Source organism: Eleutherodactylus coqui, chromosome 8, assembly GCF_035609145.1.
Source record: "Eleutherodactylus coqui strain aEleCoq1 chromosome 8, aEleCoq1.hap1, whole genome shotgun sequence".
Classification (NCBI taxonomy): domain Eukaryota; kingdom Metazoa; phylum Chordata; class Amphibia; order Anura; family Eleutherodactylidae; genus Eleutherodactylus; species Eleutherodactylus coqui.
This window is the reverse complement of record NC_089844.1, coordinates 72,808,921-72,821,878: the sequence shown is the minus strand read 5'-3', so window position 1 is coordinate 72,821,878 and position 12,958 is coordinate 72,808,921. Positions and strand designations below refer to the sequence as shown.

At 43.5% G+C, this 12,958-nt stretch overlaps 1 protein-coding gene across 2 annotated transcripts in view; it reads right to left on the bottom strand.

Annotated features, from left to right (window-relative positions):
* Nucleotides 1–12,958, bottom strand: part of CIR1 (corepressor interacting with RBPJ, CIR1) — a 29,003-nt gene that overhangs the window by 14,876 nt on the left and 1,169 nt on the right. Inside the window, exons 2-7 of one of the 2 annotated variants that reach the window (XM_066575821.1) lie at nucleotides 10,434–10,528; nucleotides 8,614–8,687; nucleotides 7,583–7,593; nucleotides 4,326–4,381; nucleotides 2,512–2,560; nucleotides 1,527–1,644 (exon numbers count right to left, since the gene is read on the bottom strand). In XM_066575821.1, the coding sequence (XP_066431918.1) occupies nucleotides 1,527–1,644; nucleotides 2,512–2,560; nucleotides 4,326–4,381; nucleotides 7,583–7,593; nucleotides 8,614–8,687; nucleotides 10,434–10,528 (403 nt within the window). Of the gene's footprint in view, nucleotides 1–1,526; nucleotides 1,645–2,511; nucleotides 2,561–4,325; nucleotides 4,382–7,582; nucleotides 7,594–8,613; nucleotides 8,688–10,433; nucleotides 10,529–12,958 lie in introns of those variants that run through there. The other variant, XM_066575823.1, reaches the window with a different exon arrangement.

The following is a 12,958-nucleotide window of genomic DNA, read 5'->3' as shown; positions in this document are numbered from 1 at the left end:
GCAGAAACATCATTACAAACTCCAGCATTATGTATGCATTTATATTTGCTTTGCAAGTTTTCCTTTTGTGACTGCAATTTCCGGATAGGAACTGTAACTCTGAGATCATTAATGTTAAGGACTACAGGGATATTCATTTAATATCCGTGTACACTTATAATAGGAGGTGCAGTGAACGCAGATCTATGGAAAGCTTTCTGTCATTTGGGACAGCTGGAGAGATTGAAGATAATTCTAAACCATAAATATATACTTTGGAAAGGCTTGGTCATTTTCTAGAAACTGCAACGATATCCAGTGTCCGCTTCTATAGGATGTCAAAGCAGAAAAGTTATATATGGTGGCCCAAAGGAAGAGCTATTGTGAGAACATGATATATGGTGGCCCAAAGGAAGAGCTATTGTGAGAACATGCTATAGGAGTAAGTTTAAAAAAAAAAAAAAAAAAAAAGGAAAAGGCAGGTTTTGATTAGGCCTACAAGGGATGATCCTCGAGTCAGAAGACTGGACATTGGCTTTAAACTTTCCATTTGCATTTAAGCAATAGGGAGCATTCCCACTGCATTTTTGACTAAGCTATGGGATTGCATCTTGAGATGTCATCACAAATACTGAAAACAGTACTGATGATAACACCCCAAGTCAAACCGTTCACTTTAATTAGTCAAAAAGACATTACTTTGGTGTCTGTTTGACAAGAATGCTGTTCATTTCTGTTATATTTGGAGCGTAGAATAGTGTAGTTAAATACGCTATTCTATGCTTCAAATCAACCATTTAAAATAAATAAATAAAATGTACTCAGAAAAACCCTTTAATGAACTCAGTGGACATTCCACACCAAATTACGCAACAAAAAAAAACAACTTGTCAGTCTGTGCCATAGGTGCGGATTGTGATGCGTTTTTTGCTGTGGACCAGCAGCAGATTTTACCCTTGTGTAGATTTTTACAGGTTTTTGTTGCAGTTGTGATGCAGAATTTGGACATTCCGCAACATTTTCATCAATAGTTGATTGGCTGGGGTCCACCACTTGGTATCGGGTGCCCCCTGTCAACGCCACAATATAAATGGGTATGTATGGAGCAGAAGCTGCTGCTCCAACCTGTGTAGTGGCCGGCACTTGTAACTGCAGGCACAGCTCCCATTGATTTTAATGAGAGCTTCACCTGCAATTACTATTAATTGTCCTCACACAGGAGTCGGAGAAGCAGCTCCTCCTCTTTACCCTAGTGTACTACGATGCTGACAGCAGGTGGCCGATCAGCTAGGATCCCGAGCGATGGACCCCAGTCAATGAACTATGAATACCCAGCTACACATTTTATAACTTTTTCCTCCCACACTTATACCACCAAACAATAACTTAAGACAAATATTCTGAGAAGTGAAACTTCCTGCAGGAAATGCAACCAGTAGTCACTGTCCGAGGGGCAGAGGAAACATTATCCAGTTTTCAATGTTAAAACATGAGTGACTCCTACCATGTATAAAAGCACATATAAGAAACTTCAGAAAGTTTTTTACCTGATCCATCTGCAGTGACTGAACTTGCGTTGATTCCTGAGAGACCAAATAGAGGACATTCTCTGTCTGTGTTCACGTGACCCCACTTGTGACATTTAATGCATCTCACATTGCGAACCTGTAAAACGATTGGTATAATAAAATGGTAGAAGAACTTTCACACTAACTTTAAGTGTATCCAAATCCCATCTGAAAAATTCCCATTTTGTACATTCTAAGTCAAACTTTCACCGTCAGAAACTACATAAGTTTGGAAACACCCCTATAAACTGTAAAATTGGATCTCAATACTTTCAGATGTACAGGTTTATGAAACTAAAAAAAAAAAATAAAATCTTTAACAGCTCAACTTTAGAGATGAGCGAATGTACTCGGTAAGGGCGATTTCGCAATCGAGCACCGCGATTTTCGAGTACTTCACTACTTGGGTGAAAAGTACTCGGGTGCGCTGTGGGGCGGGGGGGTTGCAGCGAGGAGTGGGGGGGGGGGGGGGGGGGGAAGAGGGAGAGAGAGAGGGCTCCCCCCTGTTCCCCGCTGCTACCCCCCGCTCCGCCACGCCTCCCCCTGCCCCCCGGTGACCCCGAGTACTTTTCACCCGAGTAGTAAAGTACTCGAAAATCGCGGTGCTCGATTGCGAAATCGCCCTTACCGAGTACGTTCACTCATCTCTACATAAGATGACTTCACATTTTGGACCCCTCAAGGTATTCCCCCTTTGCCTTTATGGCAGCCTGTATACCCTTGGCATGCAATGGATCAAATTTAAAGTTTTTTTAGGTTGGATACATTTACATTCTTAATGGAGAAACTCCCATGGAGGTTTCGGACAAGTGATTTGCTATCTGAAACATGAGACGTTTCCAAACTTCTGGAGGGTACTTGCGCTGGCATTAACAGGTGGATATGAGGGAATTAAGAGACTCAAACTTAAGGGGAAAAAAAAAATAAAAAACAAAAATAAATTTAAAAATAAATTGGCAAATACCTGGATACCAAAAGGTTGATCTCGGATATTCATGTCATCCTTGGCATATCTGCATGTAAAACCAAATGGTCAGCATTTTTAAAAACATTTCAAAAATGTAAGTCTAAAATAAAAAAAAACAAAAACTTCAAGACTGACAATATTCCTCCACAGTACTTGTTAAGACTGGGAGGGGGGGGGGGGGGGGGGAATAAAAAATGATAAAGGCATTACTAACAAATTACACATAGTATAGTAATGCCAACTAAAGAGATTTAATAAATGGAACTATCCAGTAAACATGTTCCATGTGTTAATGTGAGTCGGTTCAGACAAACCCCTGAATGCTAACTATAGCCAGTGTCAGCACTACACCGACAGATATAACTTGCACTCTGCTGTTGTCTCACATGGGCAACAGTGATATCTCTGCGAGACAATCGTAGCAATATTGTAGATGTGTTCTATGAGATATTGCAATTTCGTGGCGCTACAAAGTTGCACAACTTTGTAGCACTCTTTTGCTCGGATTTTTAAGGGGGGCTTGAAATATAAGCCCTACCTGACAATAAGCCCTAGTTACATTTTTTTAAAAAAAACAAACAATACATTACCTAACAGGAGCGGTCTGCTCCACCGCACTTCTCTGGCAGTTCTGCCGCACTTGTTTGCAGTCTTCAGCCAGCGCTTTCTGGTCAGGGGGTTCAAAAATCCAACCACTAGGAAGCGCTGGCTCTCATTGATTTCGAGCACCGTGGCTCAGCCAATCACTGCAGCACTCAATGACCAAATCACAGCCATTCAATGCGATGGCTGCGATTGATGCTAGAGTGCCATGGCGCACGCCTGTAAAGTAATGTATTTTTTTTTAATGCAGCTAGGGCTTATTTTAGGGACGCACAGTAGGACTACCTACTGTAAAAATTGCAAGGCACGGCACAAAAACCGTGATTTTGTGCAATGCTATGCAATAGAAAAGAAGGCTCCATAAGAAAACATGGGCTGGAAAACATCGCAGCTGTATAGAGCATGCTGAGATTTTTTTGTTCTCGGAATGCAGCAGCCGACAAAACATCACTAATGTGAAGGAAATCAATGGAAAGCATGGGCTTCACATACATAAAAGAAGAAGTACTCAGAGTACTAATCATGAAGGCCAGCTTCCTATAACCAGGCCAACCTTACACCAATATGTACACATTTTGGCTTTGTATTATGGTCATACTATTCAGACTCCTAGTAGTTCCACTGATTCAGACTTCCAAAAAGATGCATTTTTGGGTGTTCAGCTGTAATAAAACTCTTAAATGCATCCATACTACATAGAGCTGCTTGAAATAGACCCAATATTACACGCCGGAACTGCATGTACTAACATTTACAAAAAAGGGAGCTTCAAAAGTGTAAGTAACCCCGTCTGACACAATATTACCTATAATGGATACTACAATGGAGGATGATTAAAAGGGGTTTTCCAGGGAAATACTATTGATGATCTATGTTCAGGATAGGTCATCAATAGTTGAACAGCTGGGATCCGCTGCTCATTACCCCAGCCGATCGGGCGCTTGCTGTCAATGCTGGAATATGCAGGGGTACAAAGCAGAGCTGCTGCTCCGACCCCTGTATAGCGGTCGGTGCTTGTAATTGAGGCAAAGGTCTCATTATTATCAATAGGAGCTGCACCTGCACTTACAGGTGCTGGCCACTACACAGGGGACGGAGCAGCAACTTCCGCTCTGTACTGCTGCGCTGACAACAGGCGCCCGATCAGCTGATGAAGACAGTTTCTCTTTTAGACAATTTTGATAAGTCTACCCTCTACAATTCCTTACTTTTCTCGAGGAGCCATCTTCTGCCACTCAAATTTGTAGTCCGTTTCTCCCTCAGTCTGGAAGAAAAAACAAAAAAAAAAAAAAAAATTTTAGGCAAACAAAGTTTTTTCCTGACCTACAAGTTGTGAAAGACAAGAATTAGTTACTGACAAAAAAAAGCAAAAAGAAAAAACCCACCACAATAGATTCGCATAATCATCAACTACAACAACAAAGCAAACACGAAAAATCCACAGCGTTTCTGCAATGTGTGACACACCCTTAAAAGGGTTTTCTGGACATTTACTATTGATGATCTACTGGCAGGATAGTAGTTGATCAGCCGGGGTTCGTGATTCAAGTTTCCCACCAATCAGCTGATCCTTCAGCTGCTATCGGTGCAGCGAGGACAGAGGTTCGTATCAGTGGTCAGAGCCGGAAGGGTAATAAAAGCTTCACTCCCAATGAAATCAATGGCTCTCACTATCCTTGCAGATGTCTGGCTTGATTGCATTGACAGCGGCCGGAGGATCCCCACTGATCAACTGCTGATGACCTATGATGAGGTCTTAAGGGAGTTTTTCTGATGGGGCTTAACTATAGTATATTAGTAATCATACAAGACAATCAACAGGATTAATCTAGGGCAATACTAGTTTCAAACCTGTGGCTGTCCATGTGTAGTAAGACTACTACCCCCAGCATGCCGGGACAGTCTGGAAAGATGTAGTTTTCCATATCCACAGGTTGGAAAAAAACGCTCAACATTTTAAAAAAGTATAGTTCAGCTATGTGAATAAAGAGATCGCTCATTATTCCTCCATTACTGGACTTCTTAAGGAGTGCAAGTAATCCAATAATAGGCAACAATGAGAATTAAATAAATCTTGTTATTTGTATAGCACCAACTCATTCTGCAGCGCTTTTTTTTTTTTTATTCCCCTCCCACCAAGCTGGGTACTTGTTTTACGGACCTCGGAAGGATGGAAGGCTGAGTCAACCTTGAGCCGGCTACCTGAACCACGCAGGGAATTGAACTCACAACCTTCAGGTCATGAGCAAGAGCTTAGGACTGCATTTCTGCTGCGTTAGCATTCTGCGCCACTAAAGTATCCAACAGGAGTCCAGAATGTGAAGTCAGTGCCTGACGATTAGCCACAGTCATGTTTCCATCAGTTTGCCCTTCTTATAAAAGTGAAAGTTCTGACAATACGTCAGGGATCCATGTAGGTCGTTCATAGTATACAAGCATATGTGTCAAAACTTTATAATGCCAAGGTAGCAGGACACAAGTGCATTGAACAGGATGAACTGCGTCTTCTGCGTCCTTCACATGAACACCGCAGTCCTTGCCATGCTTCGGATCCCACTAAATATACCGATATGCATCATAATTGCACAGGTTTTTTTGCTCTAAATAGTACATATTTTTCTAGTTTCTTCTTCGCCTTGCAACTGCATTCTTAAAAGAAGCAGCTCCATAGACAGTAATACAACAGTGACATCAAGAGGTAACAGGTGGTACACATTATAAAACATAGGCTCCACCAGTCAAGGATATAGCCATCGTATTATACCACGTAATTTATAGTAGGGACTTCAAGGCTATGGGCAGCTCAGCACCAAATTAGTTTTAGTCTTCGTTTGCTTCGTAAATGCAAAATTTAGCAACTTTCTGAATAATCTTCATTAAAAAGGTCCTACCATTTTGTTGCTGTAGTGTCTGTGCAATTCCTGCATATAGCAGATTGTGCGGTCACTCCAAATATATGTCCAATTGCTCCTGGCTGCTATCTCTGATCTCCTTCCTCTTATAGTAGCGCAGTGTTAGGGGACTTTTCACGGGATGACTGTCGGACGCTTAAGAGTCGGACAGCCATGTCAACGGCTTTCAGACCAAAGTAGCCGTTCAGTGATGGAGGTGGAGCGTGCCTCCATTCACAGCGAACAGGCAATCATTCATAGATTAATGACTAATGAAGTCGCTTATTAGTTACTTTATTTCAGTGAGGTGAAATGAAGCAACTAATGAGTGATTTCTCACTCAGTACTCTGTTTGGTCCTGCTTTTATATGGAAAGAGTATCCTTGGAAATCGCTTGTTTCAGTGATTTTTTGGGCCAGGCAGTTGGACTGTGTAAAAGGAAACCTAGTGCAGTTCCACAAAAGCTTATTTGCGCGAGCAATACGCAGAGAAAAGAAGCCATTGTTTTCAATAGCTTTATGCTCATTTTTACTTTTTTGTGTGTATGACAAAAAAAAACAAAAAACACAGCGTGCTCTATTTTAGTGCGCATTTACACACCAAATGAGTCTACAGGGGGACAAATGCGCACTCGATACCCGCATAATCGCACAAAATGCCACGCGATTTTGAAGGAAATTGAACACATCTGACACTAATTAGGCTGCAAAGCCTTTTAAATCACGACGCAGATGTGTCCTGCGCAGATGTGAACGGTCCCTGACAGCGCAAAACGTATAGAAAAATGTGCAGATACGCGCGCGATAGCAAGATGTTCCTGGCACGAAAACACTGCGCTATCGTGTGCGTTTTGCGCATGCGCTCATAGGAAGCTGCCTTTAGAGACATTAGTAGGGGGATGGACATAGAAAATCAGAGTGTGGAGAGGACGGAAAGCATCCAAGCCTTCAGTGAGGGCAGATCACATCACATAGGCTGCATTGTATCAGAATGTAGATAAAGAGAGGAGCAGCCACAGCAATCTGCAGGGAGGGAATCACAAAGGCCGAGTGTGGAGAAGAAGGAAAGCATCCAAGCCTTTAGTGAGGGCAGATCACATCACATCTGCAGGGAGGGAATCACACAGGCCGAGTGTGGAGAGGAAGGAAAGCATCCAAGCCTTCAGTGAGGGCAGATCACATCACATCTGCAGGGAGGGAATCACACAGGCCGAGTGTGGAGAGGAAGGAAAGCATCCAAGCCTTCAGTGAGGGCATCACACAAGCTGATCATATAGTGTAGAGGGAAGAGAGAAGCCACAGCAGACTATACGAGGCAGAGTTACACTTCTCAGCACCAGTGTCAATGCAAGGAAGAAGAGGTCCTTCTTGGAAAAAACTTTTCTTTTTAGCTCAAGGTATCAAGCCAATATATGCAAAAAAATATTTTTTCCATGTCAGCGCTGCCCACAGCCTTCAACTCATGATTATGTGCAGAAACACTTTTATAATTGTATCTCACAATAATACTATTATTTATTGGAATCTGTGTAGGAGAAGACAGAACATGCAAGGTTTTGTTTTTATAGTAGTTACCTCTTTTATTTCTTGATTGATGAGTCACAAATGAGAAAAAGAGAAAGAAAATAGAAGTTAAATATTCTGAAAGATGTCAGTTTTATTTATTACAAATGGACGACAGTTTTAATGGGGTTTTGTAATAAGGAAAAATTCAATTTTCACATCTACCAGTGCCTTAAAGTGAGGCCTAATGATTCTTAGCAGATCAGATTTTGTTCCCATCACTACAGATCTTTTACACTCCCTATAGAACATGTATTCACTCCCCTGATGTAAAACTGTGATTGCGGCCAGAGCAACTAGTGACCCCATCTAATGTCCAATAATAGATTAATGCAACCCTCCAGATTTGGGACAAAAGTCTGTCCCAGGATTGGAAAGTGGAGGGGTATCTTAACCCTACTTTATCTTCTCTTCCTGGTCCATCCATTTCGCTTGGCTGGTGCGTCGATTTTTGGCAGCCATCATGGCTGCTGCCATTTTCTAACAATCTAATAGGCCGTAGGAACTGCTCTTTGTTCTGTGATTGGCCAGCACTGCTAACCAGCTAGAGTACATCGGTAGCCCTCACACTACCAATGCTCTGGTAGTCTAAAAATGGTGGCCACTATCTTGGTTGCCTAATAAAAAAAAGAAACCAGTCGAGTGAAGGGGCAGGAGGAGAAGATAAAGTGCAGGAAAGATACCCCTCCACCCTGCGGTCCAAGGACAGAGTATTGTCCAGAAACCAGAGAATAAACTTCTTCTGAAATCTGTGGTTACTTTTCAGAGTGAATCAATGCACATGGTTATCTTTTCCTTCTGGAGAAGAGTCTGGTTTTGGCTCAAATTCCCAATCATTGTTAGAAGGCTAATTAAAAGTCTGACATTGATTTGCAGGAATGCTGCCTTCCAATAGGTGGCGCTGTAGAGACATTGTTCCATCTTCTCATTTGCATATTCCCCATGGCCTTACACCTTCTACGTGCTCTCCCCAAGGAGAAACGATACGGTTTCTGACCAAAGTGAATCAAGTAATAATAGTGATAAGATGATGAGCGGTATACCTTTCTCAGCACCTGGAGGTGCTTCATACATAAAATTTAGCCCATTCTTCACTTTTTCATCACCCAGCAGTAATCTGTTCAATGTGAACAAAAAAGAAACAAAAAGTTAGCATTATGTAACCAAAAATCTTTGTTCTATTCATTTATATGAAACAGTGCAAGAGTTAAAAGCCTGAATATTCCTCTGTAGTAAGCACATCGCTGCATCCTGCTGCTACCAGATGTAATCAGAATGACCGACCTCATACATTGGGGGTTTAACAGGAGTCAATCATTTTCTTCATTGCATCTTTAAGTCTGTATAACTAAAGCCAGCTATAGATGTAAGGATGATTATTACCACTACAAACACTACTGCAAGTGGTTTTATCTATGGTATTAGAAATTACAGATTCTGTCTAAAGGTAATCTGTCCCAAAAGTTGGAACACTAGGGGTACGGACACATGTAGCGACCAGGACACTGATGACCTACACAGAGCTGATGCGGTTTTACTGAAAATAACCATGGTTTTATACAATTGGTAATGTCCACATGTTTTTGCAGGTGAAACACAGACACACACATGTACAAGGGATGGACAAAAACATGGAAACGCCATACGAAATGCATGGGATTTTAATTATTAGCACCGAGCTGCCCTTTTGACCCTTGCTTGGCTGAGAGCTTTCCCAACAAATTTGTGTTTACTTCACCTCTTGCCTTGCTCTGGGTGGTTTTGGGAGCCAACTGGTAACAGCAGTTGAGTGGCTCAAACCCCTGACCAATGGAATCCTGTTGCTCAGGCAGATGTTCATTTAAGCCTAAGGAATAACCCTGCGTAGGTTCGCAAGCTCGCTATTACATTATGTATTTTTGTTAGCCATTAAAAAGGTATCATATCTACAAGATGACTTGGTTTCTCTCACTGAGAACAATCACATTTTGCTCTACTGGCTAACACGGCAGCAAACTTTTTTCATTATAACTTCATATATGACAAGCTGCCCCTAAGTGTGCCGGCATATTACACCAAACATTAAAGGGATTTTCCCTGGATATAATAACGATGGTGTATCCTTAAGATTGGCTGAGGGCTGCTGCTTGGGATCAGCAGATCAGGCGGCTGCTGTCAGTGCAGCAATACACAGGGTGTTGGAGTGGAGGCTGCTGCTCCAACTGTGCTATAGTGGCCGCGCCTGTAACTGCAGACTAAGGCCCAATGTTCAAGGGCGGATCTGATTTGCAGAATCCATGTGGGAAGATCCGCAAATCAAGCTACCCATAGAGAAGCATGGATGTACACACATGAATTAAAGCATGCAGATTTGTTTTGCGGACCTTTTGGTCCAGAAAATAAATTGCAGCATGCCCAATTTCAGTGCCGATCACGCATGCATGGCTTCCATAAAATTGAATTGCGGATTCCGCGGGAAAGCAGGAGTTAAAAAAAAAAAAAACTCCACTGCACATGTGCGGTGGCATACTGACCAGCACTTCCACACACATCCGCAGTGAAGAACATATAAGACCTGGACAGGTAAGCAGAAAACCTGGACGGCTAAGAAGTGTCCTCCTCTGCCGCGGGCAGGGTCGTATTCCTTGTGTATTCCCAGAACAGACCACAAGCTGTTTGTGGACAGTCTGTGGTATTCCCCATTCACCCCCCTGTGGATTTATACAGTAAAGATGGAGAAACTGAATGTCCTGCAGCCTTGCATCATACAGCGTTCTCTGATAATAAGACCTACCCCAATAATAAGCCCTATCTTTATTTTCAGGAAGCATGGTAATAAGGCCAATCATTAGGACTTATAGCACCCTTCTAGATCCCAACTCACCGGTTGTTGTAGGACTCTTGTTCTTTTAAGTATTGTTGCATTAAATCATCCTGTTTTTTCTTATCATATGATATTTTCTGCTCGGCCATCCATACCTGGAGGGAAACGGGAACGTTAACATATGTACAATAGAAACGGCGATCTTCATTCTCGTATAATGATTCACTGCTTCCTATACCTCATCCATTACCAAACCTCACAGACTGTAATGCGCTCCGGTCTTGCAGATCATTAAGCAGAACATTGTGCGCATGAGGCTATATGTTACTAATCTGGAGGCCCGGGCGCCGCTGCTCTCCATTATTTGTATCTACTAAGTAGATCAGAGGGAGCATTTATTAACGTAGTGCAAAGAAATTCTAACAAAGTTTAAAGGGACGCGGTCATCATGTTTGAGCGCCATAAACTACATTATGGGCAGGGGCCTAACTATAGAGGATGCGGTTGCACCTGGGGCCAGGTGCCTTAGGGGGCCCATAAGGCCTCTCTTCTCCACATAGGGAAGCCAGTACTATGAATAAAGCATTATAGATTTTGCATTGGGGTCTTCAAGTTATACTTCCGATTATGGGGCTCAAAAGGTGAGGGAAAGGGGAGTGCGGGGAGCGGTGTTTTATACTCCCCGGATGCCCTGCTCCTACTGCACGGAGTCCCCACACAGTTGGCACGCACACAGAGAGACTCTTGTCAGAGCTGTGCGCACGCTCTCTCATTCATCTCTATGGGAGAGGGTGCACAAAGACATCTGAAAAGAGTGACGCTGCGCGGGGCCAGAGCGCAGGAAAGGGGTGTCCGGTGAGAATCAATCACTGATCCCGGATTCCCCTCTGAGTCCCATAACATAGTTTATTGGGCCCAAATGTGAAGACAGGTATGTATAATTTTGGGGTCGGCTCAGTGGTTAGCACTACTGCTTTGCAATGCTCGATCCTGGATGCAAATCTGACCAGGGGCAAGAAATGCATATGAAGTTTGGATGTCCTCATGGGTTTCCCCCGCTACTCCGCTCTCCACTTACATCCTAAAAACAGAATGATAGGTTAATATGCAATTAAGATGGTGAACCCCGGCAGCGGCAGGGACTGGGGTAAGTGCCGCTGCGGAATATTAGCCACTGTATAAATACTAGGACCACGGACAACATCTGCACGGGGTTTTATGCGCTTCCTGGGTTCAGACTCCAAAACCATCCTGATAAGACTAAGGCCAGTGGACACATTACTATAGACCAGCCTCCGTAACATGGAAGTACGTCCCGGCCTGACCACAGGTCTCCTGGCTCGACCACCATAGGAATGCATGATGGCTGGAGTTCAGGTCAGGCCGGTCAGACTGGAGTTCAGGTCTGACTGGTGGGGGTCACACTGCTGAAACCCCCACAGATTCCAGTAACAAGAGGTCCTGCGTCCACCATCTTCTCATCACTATGAGCTTACTGCACCCACCCGCAGAGATGTCAGATTGAATGGAGTAGTGGTCGCACGTCGCTCCGTTCACTTCTATGGGGCTGACGGAGATAGAGTACTAGTGTTCAGCTATCATCAGCAGCCCCACTGAAAATGAGTGGGCGGAGCTGTGACCACTGCGCCATTCAACCTCCTCTTCACTGCACTGAGGAGAGACCCCCGTTCTTAGGATCAGTGGAGGTCTCAGCAGTGAGACCCTCACTGATCAGACTATTATTACTTATCTTTTGGGTAGGTCTATTTCGGGATAGCCTGCCCCTTTAAGGTGACATATCAAGACAACAGATCCCCTAACACTGATTGTTGAAACAAATGCGCACTATATGATAAAATTATTTTATTCTGCACGTGATCCTCGTGTCATTAGTTTTTTTCCTCTCACCAAAAAAAAACAAAAAAAAAAAACGTAAGGAAGCCCAATATTTTCTACCATTACATAGCAATAAACAATGAAAAAACGGAGCACAAAGATGTCCTCCGCGTACATTTTTTTTAAATGCACCCAATGACTTGCATGGACGACTGCCAAGTTGGACCCCAGTAGGACAGGCTGTCGCCCCAGTACCGGTATTGCGTCCGTGTGCAGACTGTTGCGAATAAAGACACACAGGCATCAAAACCGGTCATGTGAATAAGCCCCTAAAGGGAGAACCAGAGCGAGGGAACCATGATGCTGCCGAAAAGGACTGAGGAGCAGGGGGGGGGGTGAAGGTTTGTTCGGAAGCGCGTGTCGGAATGACATAAGCCAGGCACCTCGTCAATGCGAAACTGCCATCGGCACGGAAACGCGTTGGCGGACAAGCTTCATTTCCCCTTCATCCCCCGTGGTTCCCTCTTCATTACTACTGAGGTGTTCGGCGCGGATCCCTGCAGCCGTTTACCGGCTGTTCACCATGTTGTGGCGTACGCACAACCCGCGCCAATACCAGCCTTACATACTATTACCTAGACATATCTTGTCTCCAGCAGGCCCCTGCATTGTGCTGCACTTCATCTCATTTCTATTTTACTAACTGAATTAAAGGGATCATCCAAGACTTAAAGGGGTCGTCCAGGACT